The following is a 15,060-nucleotide window of genomic DNA, read 5'->3' on the forward strand; positions in this document are numbered from 1 at the left end:
ATAGAGAAAATGGAAGGTAATACTAACGCCTGCAAAAAGCCACGACTGTCTCCTCAAGAGAGCGAAGCTACAACCATCTTTTTGGTACACCATACATGTTTGAGACAGGAGCTATAGACGAAGAAGAAGAAAGAAAAGAAAAGGAGTTGGTAAAAAAAACAAAACCCAGCGAGGTAAGAAAAGGAAGGTTGGACTCCCTTCAGATTCTGCTCGCTTCTTTACAAGACCTTTGTCATTCACAATCACATTTGCTGCTTTTCAAACCTCAGAAAACCAAATGGATGTCTCTCTCTCTGGAGTATCAATGGAGAAAGCTGCATCTTTGAAGGTCGAGGAAATGGTAAACCTCTTTGAAAAAATGGATGGGAAGCCAAGCCGAGAGGTGCATCAAATCTCGATGGACAGGATTGGATCTCCTGCCAACACAGAAGATTCGCGAGCATTGGTATCTATCCCACAATCGAGTATGCTGTCACTTCCATCTCTCTTTTGTCTAAAGGGGAGCATGCTATCTATCCAACGCAGACATAGCTATACTTAAATTTAGACATTCTTATGCTTGACACTGTCATGGTACTGTGTACATGCTATACTGAATATCTATTCAACAACTGATTATGTCATCATTTTGATGTCTGATTTGTCTTAAAGATCATTCTATCCATCTAGCTTAGATGAAGGTATACCTAAATACCTACTTATGCTTGACACTGTCACGGTACTAATCAGACACTGTGGTTGAATCTAGAAACTACTGTATTCGATTTCCCGTTTTGATGGAGTGATTGTGTAAAACTCAATCTTTAATGATGTGAGAGAGGGGTTTCTCCTGAACCATGATGGTTATACTGCTTATGTTTGTGACTGCTTTAGAATAGTAGAATATTGTGCTTATGCTTCTGATTGCTTTTAGAACTTGCTTGATTAATTCCTTCATGAGTTTTACATAATTGATAATGGTAATAAATGAACATTAACGAATAAACCTGCACATAGACTGGTAATAAACCTTCATGATAAGATGAAGTTCACACTATTAATAGTTTCTTTCCAATACATGGTGATCATAGTTCTAATGCTATGGTTCACATGAGTGACCAATGTTTGTTCACGCATCTGTAAATATGACATCTACCTTTTGTGCTTGTTTATACCATCCTAACCTACAAGTCCATCGATATAATGCATTTAAATCACACAATTTGTTTCCTCTTGTAGCAGACAAGCTTCAAAAAGATTCGGACAAGCGTCAAAGAGATATTGACAAGGTCCAGAGAGATTCTGAGAGGGAAGGATCTCCATACAATACCTCTATGAGTGGAAGCTCGTTAAACAAAGGTCTCTTTCTCTATCTTTCTCACATTTGCGTGCATGCATTTAGAATGTTTTAATTCATGCCATCGTTCTAATTTCTAGTAACATGTAATACGAATGGAAAAGATAAAGGTTGGAGGCATATGACAAGTGCCATTAAACACATGCTAGCATTTCTGTCTATGCCTGGTTTACAATTTATTTAATTGAATGCACAAATGGTTTCTACTTGACAGATGTTGAGATGGCCAAAATAAAAAAAGAAAAGATTCTTTCATTAATAGAAGCATGGGAAGAAAGCAAGAAAAAGAGGTCCCTTTACAGGTAACCAGTGATTGCCTTTGTCTGAGAGATGAATTATTTCATAATACATGCCTTGGAAGTTTTACTTTTAAAATTTTCGTTTTTGAAATGGTGTATGATTGTGCATCCTTTGGACATACACACGCTTTTAAGAAGAGACATGATGAATATTGGGTTACTTCTACCTTTTTTGTGTCGCGTTCACATTGTATTATCTGAATAGCAATTGGGTTCAGTAGAAAAAGGAAAACAAAACGCTTTTATTGGGTTGATTTCTGTTTTTGGGATGGTTTTTCCTGGAATCATAATTCTTCTAGAGCTGGTGTTCCATCTTATTAGTGAGCTTTTATCCTATGTTGAATTTAATTGACCTTGAATATTATCCTTCGAGTACTGTACATGCAAATGATGAGACTAAAAGATTGGGATGAACGTACGTAATATGGAACAGATATAACAAAACAATGGCAAAATTGGATGCGTGGGAGCTGGGCAAGATAGCAAGGGCGCAAGCAAGTTTGAGAACATTTGAGGTTAATAGATTTGAATTATGCACTCAAATTTTGATTTCTTGGTCAAAAAGTTGTTTTCTGATGGGATTATGTCTCTATATGGTTGGGGGGAGATGTTTAATGCTAACCCTTCCATTAGCCAGTCCTTGTCATTATGAAAGTTTTTAAAGTCACTTTGTCAGCAGGAGAGGCTGGAAAACAAACGAGCTACTTGTGTGGAGAAAACCAGTAACAAGATCGCTGTAGTTCAGAAGATTGCAGAGGAAAAGAGAGCCCTTGCTGAAGCATGCCATGGGCATGAAGTGCTGAAAGTTGAAGAAACCGCAGCCAAATGCCGAGCTTCTGGCCTCCGGCCTGGGAGTAGTTTTCTCACTTGGCGTTAGTTGATTCAATAACCTGGTCCCTTGTCCTGTGGACCTCTTGGAATTTGAGCCCTTGTTTTCTTATTTATTTTGGTTCTTTACATTCATCATGCCTAAGGAGAAAACTCAATTGCCTATCATAGGCACCAATGGGAAACAAAAAAATAAAAGCTGATCAGTCTGAGAATATTGTATTTTCAATTATTAATTTTACCCATGATTTTTGTATGTCCCAGAATTTGTTATACATCTAAAGGAAAACTTGTAGTTTGGGAATCTACAGCTTGGAGTTTTCGCAGTTCCAGTTGCATGCTATTATTTGAAGAAATTTCCTATGTTGCAAATTTCAAAGACATTAGATGAAGTGGTTTGGAGTCTTTTCTTTGCTTCAAGTTACAAAACACATTGCTGATGTTGGCCTTCTGTATGAGAGGATGTGTTAAGCACAAGTAGTTGGTATCTAATTCAAAAGTTGGCATGTTTAAAGTCTTACATGTTACAGGGTCGTGTGCATTGATGTTGTATATGACTCTAAAAATGTAAAACAATAAGAAAGTAGAATGTTTTTAGATTTGTGTTCAACAAGATCCACTGCCAATCTATAGTGGCCATTTCTAAGAACGTTGTGTATCCAAACTGAAATAAGGTAGCATAATCAATGTCAATCTAAATCTAATTTCAAGGTCTGATCATGGGCAGAAAATTGAAGAGACGATTTTGTGTTCCTCGTCTCTGCCGTATTTGGCGCTTCAGTTCTGTCTCTTCTTGATAGGCAGGGAGTTCCATTGATTAACGCATACCATGATTCTTTCACATACAGGCAGGCAGTAGTGCGGTCCCCACCTCTCTTTTACTCTCTCATCACAAAAAGTAGTAGAGTCCTGACATTCCTTTCAGTAAAACATGTTTGGGCAGTCAATTGCCTGCTGTAGTGAAATCGCAGTGGTTCCTGCTGAAAAGTGTAAAACTTACATTCATGAGATGAGAACTTCTGGAAGATAAGCACGAAAATGTCAAGAAAAATAAACTCCTTCCTTTTGGCAAAAAAATTAAGATCAAGGAAAAATAAAATTCTTTATATTAATATTTTTAATTTGATGGTGTAATGTATAAAGAGTCTTCTTGCCTACTTATTATTTGCTGCACTAGAGACACATGTAGACATGCAAAGAAGTTTAAAATGTTTAAATCCCACTACACTTTAGTGTTTCTTTTATTAATCTCAATTGCTTCAGTTTCACTTGGCTTAAGATGCTTTCTTGCGTTCTTTTGGGCTGTAATTATTCACCCATCCTTAACTGCATCTTTATAGAATTGCATAGTGAACCAATTTGTTTATTGATAGAATTGCGTACTGAACCAATAAATCAGGCACCTTTCTACAACATGACTTGTAGGTCAACAGAGAAATTACCCAGCCATCTAGATGTTACAACAAGACAAATAACAAAGGATCAGCATGAAACCAAATCAAAACCCTAATCCAAATTCAATCATTAATGTTGACAGCTTCAGATCTGCACTGTCAATGTTTTCAAAGTGTCACCAAATTTTAGTTTCAGTTTTATAAATAACCTATATTGCATGGTTCCAATTAACTCATCTTGCCAATTTATGCAGAAATAGAGATAAACCACAATACGTAATGCGAATAGATGGTTCCATATTATCAGGCATTCAAGAACCTTATTTTTGGGGGTTATTGGATTGGTATTTGCCTCTGTTATCACTCACTTTATAGAATGTAGGATGATGACTGGATAAAGTTAAGAAATCCATCTACTATAGCATAGACAAGTAAGAAGAATTTAGATGCCATCATCACATACATCAATATTACCCTCACATATTTACATCTTCGCAGTCACCATCACATGCATGTGGGACCTGCATCAGGTTCCAAGTCCAACGCTTAAGACGCTTCTAAGTTTCCTTTAACAGAGTTTCAGTAAGATTCATTGAGTTTTCACCTGTCTGCAAAAGTTACCATTACTTGGTTCAAGCTAGAGAAAGTCAAAAGAATCCTTTCTTTTCTTCCTACTTCAAGAGGAGCATGAGATGATTGTTCTCTCTTCTTTACCTTCAAACATTTCACTATCATATGTAGTACTTCCATATACTTACATAGCAAAGATGATGTTCCAGCAATTGATAATAATGTATGAACCTTCCCTCAAAACTTCTAAGGTAGTCGTACAACCAAAATTGTATAAATTTCATATATATTTTCACTATTAATAATCTCTCAAGAAACATTAGCTCCACAAGTATGTTAAACAGTTCCAGATGAACTCAACAAGCATGATAATTGCTAAAGAATAATCATACTCAGGTCTTAAAGGTTTTGTGGGGGGGGGGGGGCGCCCAATCTTAATAAATAACAAAATTGTTATATGCGTATTTAATAAGCGGCCATCAAGACAACCCATTCTCGCAGTTAAAGATTCATTTTTCCTACTTTGCTTGCCTAGTAGAAAATGGCTGGATCAGGTGGAGGACCAAAAACAGACCTCCATGAATGTGGTACAGCCCATTTAACTGGTACATACCCTACATCACAAGAGGAAATTTTATAAGTTTGAGAAGACTGCATATTAGTCTTGAGATAGTGTTTGTGCCACTTGTTTTCTATGAGAAGTCATTATATACCATCAGTTTTTGTTCGAGAAAGGAAACTTTGCAGAGCTTCCGCTAGTAGAAAAGCATCTTGAATGTTATCACCTTCTGAGCAGAAATATAGAATGCATAACACATCCAAGCCTTTAGCCTGGGAATGTAAAGAGATCATCATTTAGTTTTAGCCTGGATATATGAACACATGGTGAATATCTTCTATTAGCTTATGGGCCTACTCTAGCCTTTAGTAGCACCTAATGACGTTGTACTTTTTTGAAGCCCTTCCATTCATATAAAGAATAAAAATACAGTCAAAAGAATAAATACATTATGATCTAAACATTTCATTTGATTTAAGAAACGTAGTATTATAATACCTTGCAGCAAGAGAACAACGATGCAAATGGTAGACTAGGATAATACATTTCATCAGTTAATTGTATCTCACGTGATTCAAGATCTTCCTCAATCTCACCGCAGGAATATGACTCTAACAATTTCCATTCCTGTGTCAAGGGTAGAAACTGCTCCAGTTTTCTCCATCCAAGCCCTTCACATCTTTCATCTGTGCCATCAGGATTGGCCGTGGAGATGTACCTTATTGGTGAGCTGAAAATCACAGTACAAAAATGGAATTACAAACACAGAAAAAATGAATATTTCTGACAAATTCAGCACCAATAGCCATCTTGAAGAATAACTGCATCTCTTCTCTTTACAAAGAAGGAAATTCCGCCTAACTGGAAACTTTAAAAAAAAACATATGTTTGCTGATTGCCACCATAGGAAAATGGCTAATTCTGCAGCTAGTTACAGAAAACTGTACATGAATCCATCCATACAAATACAAATATATGAAAATTTTAAGGGTAAGAGATACATACCTTCCAACATCCTGCATAGGGCGCTTGCCTGCATCCACACCTGAAAGTATGATTACTTCTTTTGTATTATTGGTAGTAGTCCATGCAGCGAGGTTTTTTGCAAATTTCAACATAGTGCCCTGTTTTTCAAAGCAATCTCAGGAGTTACAGAACCAGCATAGTCCAACTCCTAATGCACTAAACACCAATGTGTCCTTAGACACAGACAAACAAGCAAACACAAGCTGAATATTTTCTAATGTCAAAATATTTTCTCAAAGGGCATAATCATGCCAGCCTTTACAAAAAACGAGAAGATGGCCTTTCTGGGGTAGAATATACGCCATTATTTAGAAAGCTTTCCCACATGTGAGGCCATGATTGGATAGTTAAGGATGCACGAAATTCTCGATCAAAATTGAACAAAGCAAGAATAACTCCAGCCATGTTTCCAAACACACATATAATTAATTTAATATCTCCATTAGGTGGACATGACATTCTTTTTTCAGCAAGGCATCCAACACCGAACTCATGGCAACAAATTAATTTGATCAGGTTCACGATACAAGAAAATATCAAAGTTTAAATTTTAGGTCAAATAAAGGATTTCAAAGCATGGATTGTGATGCTCACAAAATCCTCATACACCAGCCAAATTAGCCAGCATATGCATATTCAATTGAAGAACACATGAAATAATAAAGCCATTACCAAACGAAAATCCCATATTCAATAATAGCACATTTTGTTCATACCCTCAACAAGAAATAAATGCAAACACAAAGTTGTATATTTTCAAAGACCGCATAATCTCTTTCTCTTTTGTAAATGTTTGCAAGAGGGAATGGAAGATGAAGCGCCTACCCCCTACATTTGTAGAGTGGTTTCAAAGCTGCATGTGCATCATTAAGAACATGTGGTTATCAAGGCCTACTCTAGTTGGGAAGTTTCTGTCATCACACCAAGCATAAATCATAGTGATAACTGGGGTTACAGATTTGCATATATAGTTGGAAAAATCAAAGACTATAATATAAAAAAAGAAAAAATGGCATACCTTAATTACAGGAGCTCGTTGCTGAATGATCTTCAAATCATTGTTGGCTTCATAGACTGGAGACTCAGTTAAGTTAATATAGGATTTATTCTAATCCCTCTCTCTCTGTCTCTCTGTCTCTCTCTCTTTATATTGCATTTTACGGCTTGTTGTTACGTTTAGGGTTTCCTCTTGCTGCATTTTAGTGGTTTCATTCAGACTGAGTTTTAAAGGTCTTCTCATTCCAATGCAAATTTAAGAATCTTCTCATCCTGAGGTCCAAGACAAAATCTAAGGCAAGGATTCTCATTCAAAGGAAAATAAAATATTTTCGCATTCTAGACAAATGAAATTGAATCTCGTAAGTTTTTCTCATTCCAATGCAAAACCAAAGATTTTTTTCATTCAAAGGCAATATCAAGGAATTTTCTCATTCAAAGAGAAAATGAATGATTTTTCTCATTCTAATGCAAACTCAAAGATTTCTCACATTAAAATGTAATATCAATGATTGTCTCAGTCTAATGCAATGAGTTTGACATAAACCAAAGAGATAGGAAAAATAGAGTAATAAATATTTACCTTCGAGAGCAACTGCGAGTTCTCCATTGTTCATATCATGGAAGGGGTCATTCCCAACACAAGGTAAGACGTGAGGGTCATCAAGATAGCCCACTTTTTGTGATTTCCAGGATGCAATTATAAGATCCGATGCCAATTGACCTACGTTTCCAATAGAAAGCGCTGGCTGTGTAGAGAAAAAACAAGAACGAAGACTTGAGGTTTTGGATTTTATAGTTTTTTATTTGCTTTCTAGGGATTATGATCAGGATTGATGCTTAATATTTAAAAACGTTTTCTTGGTTACAGTTAAAGTTAAAATGATCTAGGATTTAGGATTTGTAATTTAGGAAATAGGATTTAGAAGAATAAGCTAGGGTCTAGGATTTTAAAAGGTTTTACACAATGCATGCTTTTTAGGTACTGTTTTAAGGTTTAGAAGTTGAGGCTTGATAAATCTTCCATGCTCCAACGTAAATGAGTTCAACTGGCTGCTTACCAGCAAAAGCGTAACAGGGGATGATGCTGCCTTTGACTTGCAATCTTCAGCCGAGCAAGGAAAGTACTCCATTATTTCTTGAACGGACGACAGAGCTGCTTTCAGCTTCCGCAATAATCTTTCAGTAAGTTACAATTGTGAGTTCATGACGGTTTCACAGTTATTGTCCACAGCAACAAGTCGGATGTCCGACGTTAGCCAGCAATTACAAGCCAAGCCATCGACACCATCATGCCCAAAATGGAAATGGCTCCATTTCTACACATCATCGAAAAGGACCTTATGTTTATAATCAACCAACCATTATGATATGAGACAAGGCAGACAAACTTAATGTCCTCGTCCCCAACAAAATCCTTAAACATTGTGTTTTCTCGTACAAATAAAAAAAACTTGAATTCTGCAAAATAGCCATATACAACACACAGAACGGGGCAGGAACCAAGCATCAAAGACAGAACAAGGTGCTCTTTGAAACCTATACAAACCCATATAGCTTGAAACTTCCCTGCATATAAGCTCACATCCCCATCACATCATTCTCGTTTCCAATTTAAAACTGTGATTTGCATCCATGACAAAATGGAGAAAAGGAAAGTTCGCATAAATTGCGGCCATCCACACTACTCTTAAGCCTCACTTTTTCTCAATCTGGTGACAAACCGCATTCCTCCCTCACACTGGCGCTTGATAAAACTTTTAAACCTAGCCTCAGCTTCCAGGAATAGATTGATTGTTTAAACGGTGCAAATATGTGCTTTCTAAAAAGGGTTCAAGATTACAGCTGCAAAAATACAATCCATCTCCTAGGTACCATTCAACTTCATAACTAATATCTAAAGTCTAAAAATAAAATAAAGGCTTTTCATATAAAGATGGAGCCAGTTTAGTTGAGTCAAGGTTGGGTTACTAATCACGATTACTCAATAGTGGCAACAAATGAAACACTCCAACACCCACATACATAATGCTGCCAAAATGCACACAGAAAGTTTTAGAACACCCAAACTTTGTTAACAACAACTCTTTAAGAGATAATATATAGTTTACGAAGTGCTAATTTGAACATTATTAAAATTAAGAAAAGATGAATTCATATACTGTCGAAAAACATCTCACACTCCTATTCTAATCAACCATTTATATGGTTGTTTTCAAAGGTTTTTACGTGATTTCTTTCACATTGTCAATTAACCCTCTTTCTTTTTCTAAATAGTTTCTAAATGTTATGCTTGTAAGGAAGTTTTGAACGTAATATGTCACTCTTGGGCATAATGTATTGTTCAAATGTACTCCAGAAACTGTCTATTAAGCTCCTCAACTATATTCATGATATAACACAACACCAACCATTTTCTTCTTTATGACCACATGAAACAAGTTGCAAATTTTATGTGAAGTTAAACTGAACCAAAATACAGAATGTATTTAACTTAAACCTAAGAATGTTTCCTTCCATTTTTCACTATGAAGGAGAAAAGAAGAATGAATTATCTGAACAAGAAATCACCTTTATTGAAGAAAGAACATAAGTTTCTTTGAAACAAGATGATGAAAGATGGGTATTTTAGGCTAAAAAGAACACGTGAAAAGCACGAGAGAACAGGATACGCAGAAACGAAATGATGCACAATGAATGAAATTTAATATTTTAAAGGAGACGGGATCGAGAACGAACAGAAACAGGTATATATACATTGGTTGAAGCGATCCGTGAGGGCGAGCATGAACAAGAGCAGGAAACAGACCGACAGAGAGAGGGAAACAAGGATTCTCTGCGTACTGACCTTGACGTTGACGTGTGTGTCGGGAGGAGTGAAGGCGGTGGTGGTGCAGAAGAGGGCAGAGCTGGAAATCGCGCCGAACCCTAACATATATCTGTGTGTATGTGTGTGTGTGTGTGTGTGTGTATGTACATAGAAGATGATGGAGTTATAGAATCATATATCATATACTATCAAAACATGAAAGCATTACACTACCATATGTGTATATCCAATTGTGTTGCAATCCCCGTTATCGTAAAAATTTGAACAATGTCTCCAACTCGTCATTTAGAACATTTTGAACATCTAAGGAAAATATACCCATTGTTGAGGCCTCGAATAACAATGGGTTAAAACTTGCCGAATATCTTATAAGTGCTTCCAAATGATATGTGCTATAGGACGTTTAATGAGTCTATGTGTATTGTCCTCCAACAAAATGGTGCAAAAGAAGCGCTACTTGACCCTAGTCCTTGTCTCTTTAAGATTGAACCTAATGGTAGTCAACCAATCATGACTCAACTCTCCGGAGTCCGTATGATTACCTTTGGATGAAATGAGAAATGGGAATGCAAACCACATTGCAATACAATGATAAACCAAGATATTGATGTCATTGCATGGTGATACAATATATATTGTAGTGACCTATAACAAGCATGTACCATCCCGTAACCGCCTATCCACCCAAGGCACAACATTTGTTTCCGTTTGCTTCATAATAATTAACTGTCAATGTCCTGTCTAATCAAACTTGTTGTTCACGTGGAAATCATGAGCTTTCAAGGCATTTGTATCGATCACATGTTTTGATATGAATCAAAACATCAACCGTATGGATCAATATAGCAAAAGCCACTTCCAAGAAGATGTTGTGTGAAATAACTTGGATGTCTAGATATTACACTCTAAATCCCCTTGGAAGAGGATCTGCGGCTAAATAAAATGTAATAAACAAGCAACAAAACTTCATTTTACCATTCTTCACAATGTCACACACCCACACCTATTACAAAGATCAGTCTGTCAAGCTGCTTCAGAAGCCTCAAAGATAGAGCAGCTTAAATTTACTCGGACTTTACCTGTCACTGGTAATATTCTCTTAAATACATATATATGATTATTATGATGCTTCTTAGAAATTAAAAGTCTGTTGTGATATTACATCAATCAGATTGTAAACCTGTTTATACTCTTTACAGCTGTTCAGGCTAGCATTTTTGCTGTAGTGCACACAAACGATGTATCTAGCAAGAATCACAGCTCACCTTCCCTGGGTCCATCCATAATGCTCTCTGATTTCAGACTCACAGATCATGAGGTGGATGCATGGTTATAATATATAAGGCAAAAGAGAAAGCATCTTCAAGCTGTATGATATTGGGTTCAAGCTAAATTAATGATGCACATTACTAGTAATGGGACTGTATTAACCACCATACTTTGAAGCTCCCTTTGTAGATTCACCAAATGCTCTCTTTTCGGAGGTCTTGCTTTGCTATGGGCATCTGCCATGCACTTAAGAACATCGGCAACTTTCAAGGTTGCAAAAGATACGGAAAAGAAGCTTGCTCCAATAGCCAAGCTAAGTACTTGGTGCTTGTCAAAAGATGCATTAATTGACAGCATTCTTGAGGCTACAAAGAACAATGAAGCCATGCCCATGCCAGCCAATCCGATGGCAACCTGGTTTATAACACCCACAACCTGTCTCAATTTCTCTCTAGAAAGATATTGGACGCTCAAACCAATTGAATTTGGGCCAATGAACGGGTAGCTAAACATCACTTCACAAAGATGAAATGAACTCCTTTCAAACAGATCACGTGCCACCACAGATGACTTCTTTTGATTGTTTTTCCCCTTTTGCTTGCTTAGGTGACTGTTGAAAATTGGGAAGTAATCAAGCTTAACATTGGATTAATCCTGAATATTCATTGAGCTTTATGACACTCTTTGGATTCAATGTCATAGAGCTCCATAAAGCAAAAGCTAAGCTGATTTACCTTTTTGTCGTGGAGGTCATGGTCACTCGAGAAGTTGCCTCATTATTACTAGATTCGCAAAAAACAAAACAAATAACTTTAAGTTAATAATATGACGAAAAAACAAAGTTAAATTAGAACTTAACTTTATGAATAAATAGCAAATTAAACACAATGAATTTCGTAGAAATCCAATATGAAAACTGACAAATTTGTAACATAGATATAACTAGCTTCATAATCAAATATGTTATTAAATCACAAGAGAATGGCATCATCAGATTGCATAGCCAGTTCACAGTAGGCCTTGATAGTGGGTTAATTAGAGATTGACTTTTGTCATTTTATATCTGCGGGTTGGGATCATAGGAAGGTACCATTAAGCAAAATTTCATTATGTCTATGAAGTTTCATTGTGTACTATTTTTTCCAAGGTTCACACGAATACATGTATCCATAAATGTAAGCACAAACTGCATTAAGTATGTTCAGATAAATAATTACCACCGTGTAAGTGACATAGTCATATCTCCCGTTTTTGTTGAAGCATAAAATGGATCAAAAGCACTCCCATTTTTGTGTACATCTATCCTGCTATTATTTCCGATTCTTGTGATGAGGGCATTTCCACAAAATCCAAGAGATAACCAACCCCATGAATTAGGTCTCTTTTCAGATGCTTCAAAGGCAAGCAAGTCTTTAACTTGCGATATAGACCTGAAAAAAAAGATACTCTCAATTTATAAATCACATATGTTTGATTACAGAAACAAAAAGACACACCTTTAAATTAGAAAGAATATTTGTTCCCGATAAATATAACAAAGGAAACATTAAGCATATAAGCATCTGATGAAAGAAACAAGGAAAACACTGAATTAATGAAGCATATATGTTTCTGATTAAATAAAACCATTGACAATTCTGGTCTCCAAAAATTTAAACCAACTTGAATTATAAATCAACTTGACGCATTAAGCATATGTGTCTAAAGACAAGGTAAACCTCAGTTTGCGAAGCATATATCAATTGATTAAAATGAGCACTCGAAATTACTGTTCCAGAAACATTTAAGCTACCCTTGATTCATACATCAAAGAACAAAGGGAACCTTATATTTATGAATTACATACATTTCTGATAAAAAACAAAGTGAACTGTCAGCTTACATAGTCTGTGTATTTTTTATTTTTAAAAAAAAAGAAAAAACTCAAAGAATCCATCTTCAAAACAATAAAACCAACCTTGATTCACACACAGAAGCTTCTTTACAAACTCCCCAGTTCTCGTAACCAATCTGTTTGAACCGATCAGACTCTGTACGGCATGCACAAGCCCTCGATGATATATTTTCAAGTTTTGAATCTTCCTCCTTCCAAGATTCGAGAAAACGCGGGAGAGACGTATCACGAACGAGCTTTCCCGAGAAAAATCCCTGATTGCAATGAGCTCTGCATTCATGAGCTATTGCTGGGGATCGCAAAGGCAATGGATAACCTGGTTGTTACAAAAGAAGGAACAAAATATCACATAAATTATTAAAGGAGGAACAAAAGAATGTTATACTAATTAACAATTTTAAACTTAAATAATTAGAATGTAGTTATAAGCGGCTAACATTTACATATGCAACATAAGACATCTCTGTCAGCAGTACAGCATTGCATGTGAAATGTAACTTCCGAACTTGAGACATCTCATAAATGCCTATTATAGAAATCTCTATCAAGAAACACCAACAGAACAAGGACACTAAGCATCTCCGGAATCATACATCAAAGAAGAAAAAACTACCTTGTTGGCTTTTATCCTAAAACCCTGAATGCCTCATATGCTTCATTTGTTTTTGGGCGCAGATGACATACTTGGTTCGCTTCTACATGGAATGCCTAAACGACTATTATTTAGACACGTTTCTGAACTAACCTGTTGGAATTTTATACGAAGGGAACCATTCCAATGAAAATATATACATTTTATTGCAAATTCCTATACACGTGAGTGCTATCATCATTCTATAAATCTATGGAATTTAATCCTAAATACATATAAACTGTGTAGTATTTTCAGATAGTTTCTATAAATCTGCAGTATTTTCTCGTGATTTCGTAAAAAAAATGGTAATCCTAAATATTTTGACACACGAAAGGTAACCAAACACAAAAAAATGCAATGTTTTCAGTTCAGATTAGTACAGAAGTGTTTAGAGCCAAAGACATAAAAATGGAATAAAAAGCTACATACCTGGATTAGATTCATTCTTTTCAATTTTGCTCAAATTTGAAAAGTCCTTTGATTTCACAACCCTTGACCTGCCACATGAAGATCCCTGCAAGACATGGAAAACCTGCAACATCAGGAGGGAGAGAGAGAGAGAGAGAGGAGCCTTCCGGATAAAACTCAAAATCAGGAAAACAAAATCAAATAACATTTTTTAATAAATTGTAGCATGTGGAAGCTGGCTCAAAAGAGAAAAAGAAAAGAATTCTCCAAATAAAATTAAAGCAAGAAAAAACCAAAACCAACGAAATCTGTCACAGATTCTACATATTCAGGTAGTGTTAGGAGGCAAAGAAACATAGGAACCCCTGTCATAACAGAAAAAAAAACATAATTCATTGCAGTTTGTTAAGGATCTTCACAGAATCTATCAGGTAAATTTGAGCAGTCAGCTAAGCTTTAACAGGAAAACCAAGTCAAAGCATAATCCATAAGAATCCTTTAAGGACAAAATACACGGAATCTATGGAGCAAATTTAAACAAGAAAACAATAAGAAAGATAACAATACGCAGAAGCTATTAGACTAAATTGGAAGGGAAAGAACATGGGATCGATCCCACAGAATTAAACAAGGAAACATACAGACGGCTAAATTCAAACAATAAAGAACACAGAATCAATCACACAGAGCTAAACAAGAGGAGGCACAGAAGAAAAATATATTACATAAAATGAAATTAAACAAGAAAAGAAAACAAAGAATCTATCAGATGGATCGAGAGGGGGGGGGGGGGGGGGGGGGGGGTACCTCAAAGGAGGGCAAGTGATGAGCCCTGAAGCAAGGGACCGCCATGGAAGCAGCTTGCTTCCGTCCGCGCGCGCTCTGTGGTCTCTCAGAGGTTGAGATTTTCCATGGCCAAGACGTAGAGGCTTCGGCGGCCACAAGATTAGACGGGGACTGGGACTGGGGCTGGGGCTGGGGCACCTGTGAAGGGACCCCACCTCCTCCCTCTCTCAC

General features: G+C 36.4%; 4 protein-coding genes across 5 annotated transcripts in view; 2 read left to right on the forward strand and 2 right to left on the reverse strand.

The window, feature by feature from the left end:
- LOC147869566 (Plastid-lipid associated protein PAP / fibrillin family protein) overlaps positions 1-15,060 on the forward strand; it is a 91,760-nt gene that overhangs the window by 66 nt on the left and 76,634 nt on the right. The window lies entirely within an intron of this gene.
- LOC147869567 (remorin-like) lies at positions 229-2,903 on the forward strand. 2 transcript variants are annotated; one of them, XM_087330942.1, is made up of 5 exons: positions 229-464; positions 1,219-1,338; positions 1,551-1,638; positions 2,069-2,150; positions 2,315-2,903. In XM_087330942.1, exons 1-5 carry the CDS (start codon positions 278-280, stop codon positions 2,510-2,512), a joined length of 675 nt encoding a protein of 224 aa, XP_087187068.1. In that variant the 5' UTR covers positions 229-277; the 3' UTR covers positions 2,513-2,903. The 2 variants fall into 2 exon arrangements, with proteins under 2 accessions (XP_087187068.1, XP_087187075.1); XM_087330949.1 differs by having other exon boundaries at positions 1,222-1,338.
- On the reverse strand, positions 4,697-8,276 carry LOC147869568 (clast3-like protein). Its single transcript, XM_087330914.1, has 7 exons — positions 8,070-8,276; positions 7,592-7,757; positions 7,031-7,086; positions 5,992-6,110; positions 5,485-5,716; positions 5,141-5,258; positions 4,697-5,041 (listed from the first exon to the last, which is right to left on the reverse strand). The coding sequence occupies exons 1-7, from the start codon at positions 8,139-8,141 to the stop codon at positions 4,959-4,961; spliced, it is 846 nt and encodes a 281-aa protein (XP_087187040.1). The 5' UTR covers positions 8,142-8,276; the 3' UTR covers positions 4,697-4,958.
- Positions 10,784-15,007, reverse strand: LOC147869569 (uncharacterized). The gene is made up of 7 exons (XM_087330830.1): positions 14,851-15,007; positions 14,065-14,149; positions 13,065-13,317; positions 12,325-12,537; positions 11,842-11,889; positions 11,497-11,717; positions 10,784-11,343 (listed from the first exon to the last, which is right to left on the reverse strand). The coding sequence occupies exons 1-7, from the start codon at positions 14,893-14,895 to the stop codon at positions 11,222-11,224; spliced, it is 987 nt and encodes a 328-aa protein (XP_087186956.1). The 5' UTR covers positions 14,896-15,007; the 3' UTR covers positions 10,784-11,221.

The sequence above is a fragment of the Azolla caroliniana genome, unplaced genomic scaffold (assembly GCF_043228905.1).
Source record: "Azolla caroliniana isolate FFs.n. ecotype wild unplaced genomic scaffold, voAzoCaro1.0.p SCAF_1, whole genome shotgun sequence".
Taxonomy (NCBI): Eukaryota; Viridiplantae; Streptophyta; class Polypodiopsida; order Salviniales; family Salviniaceae; genus Azolla; species Azolla caroliniana.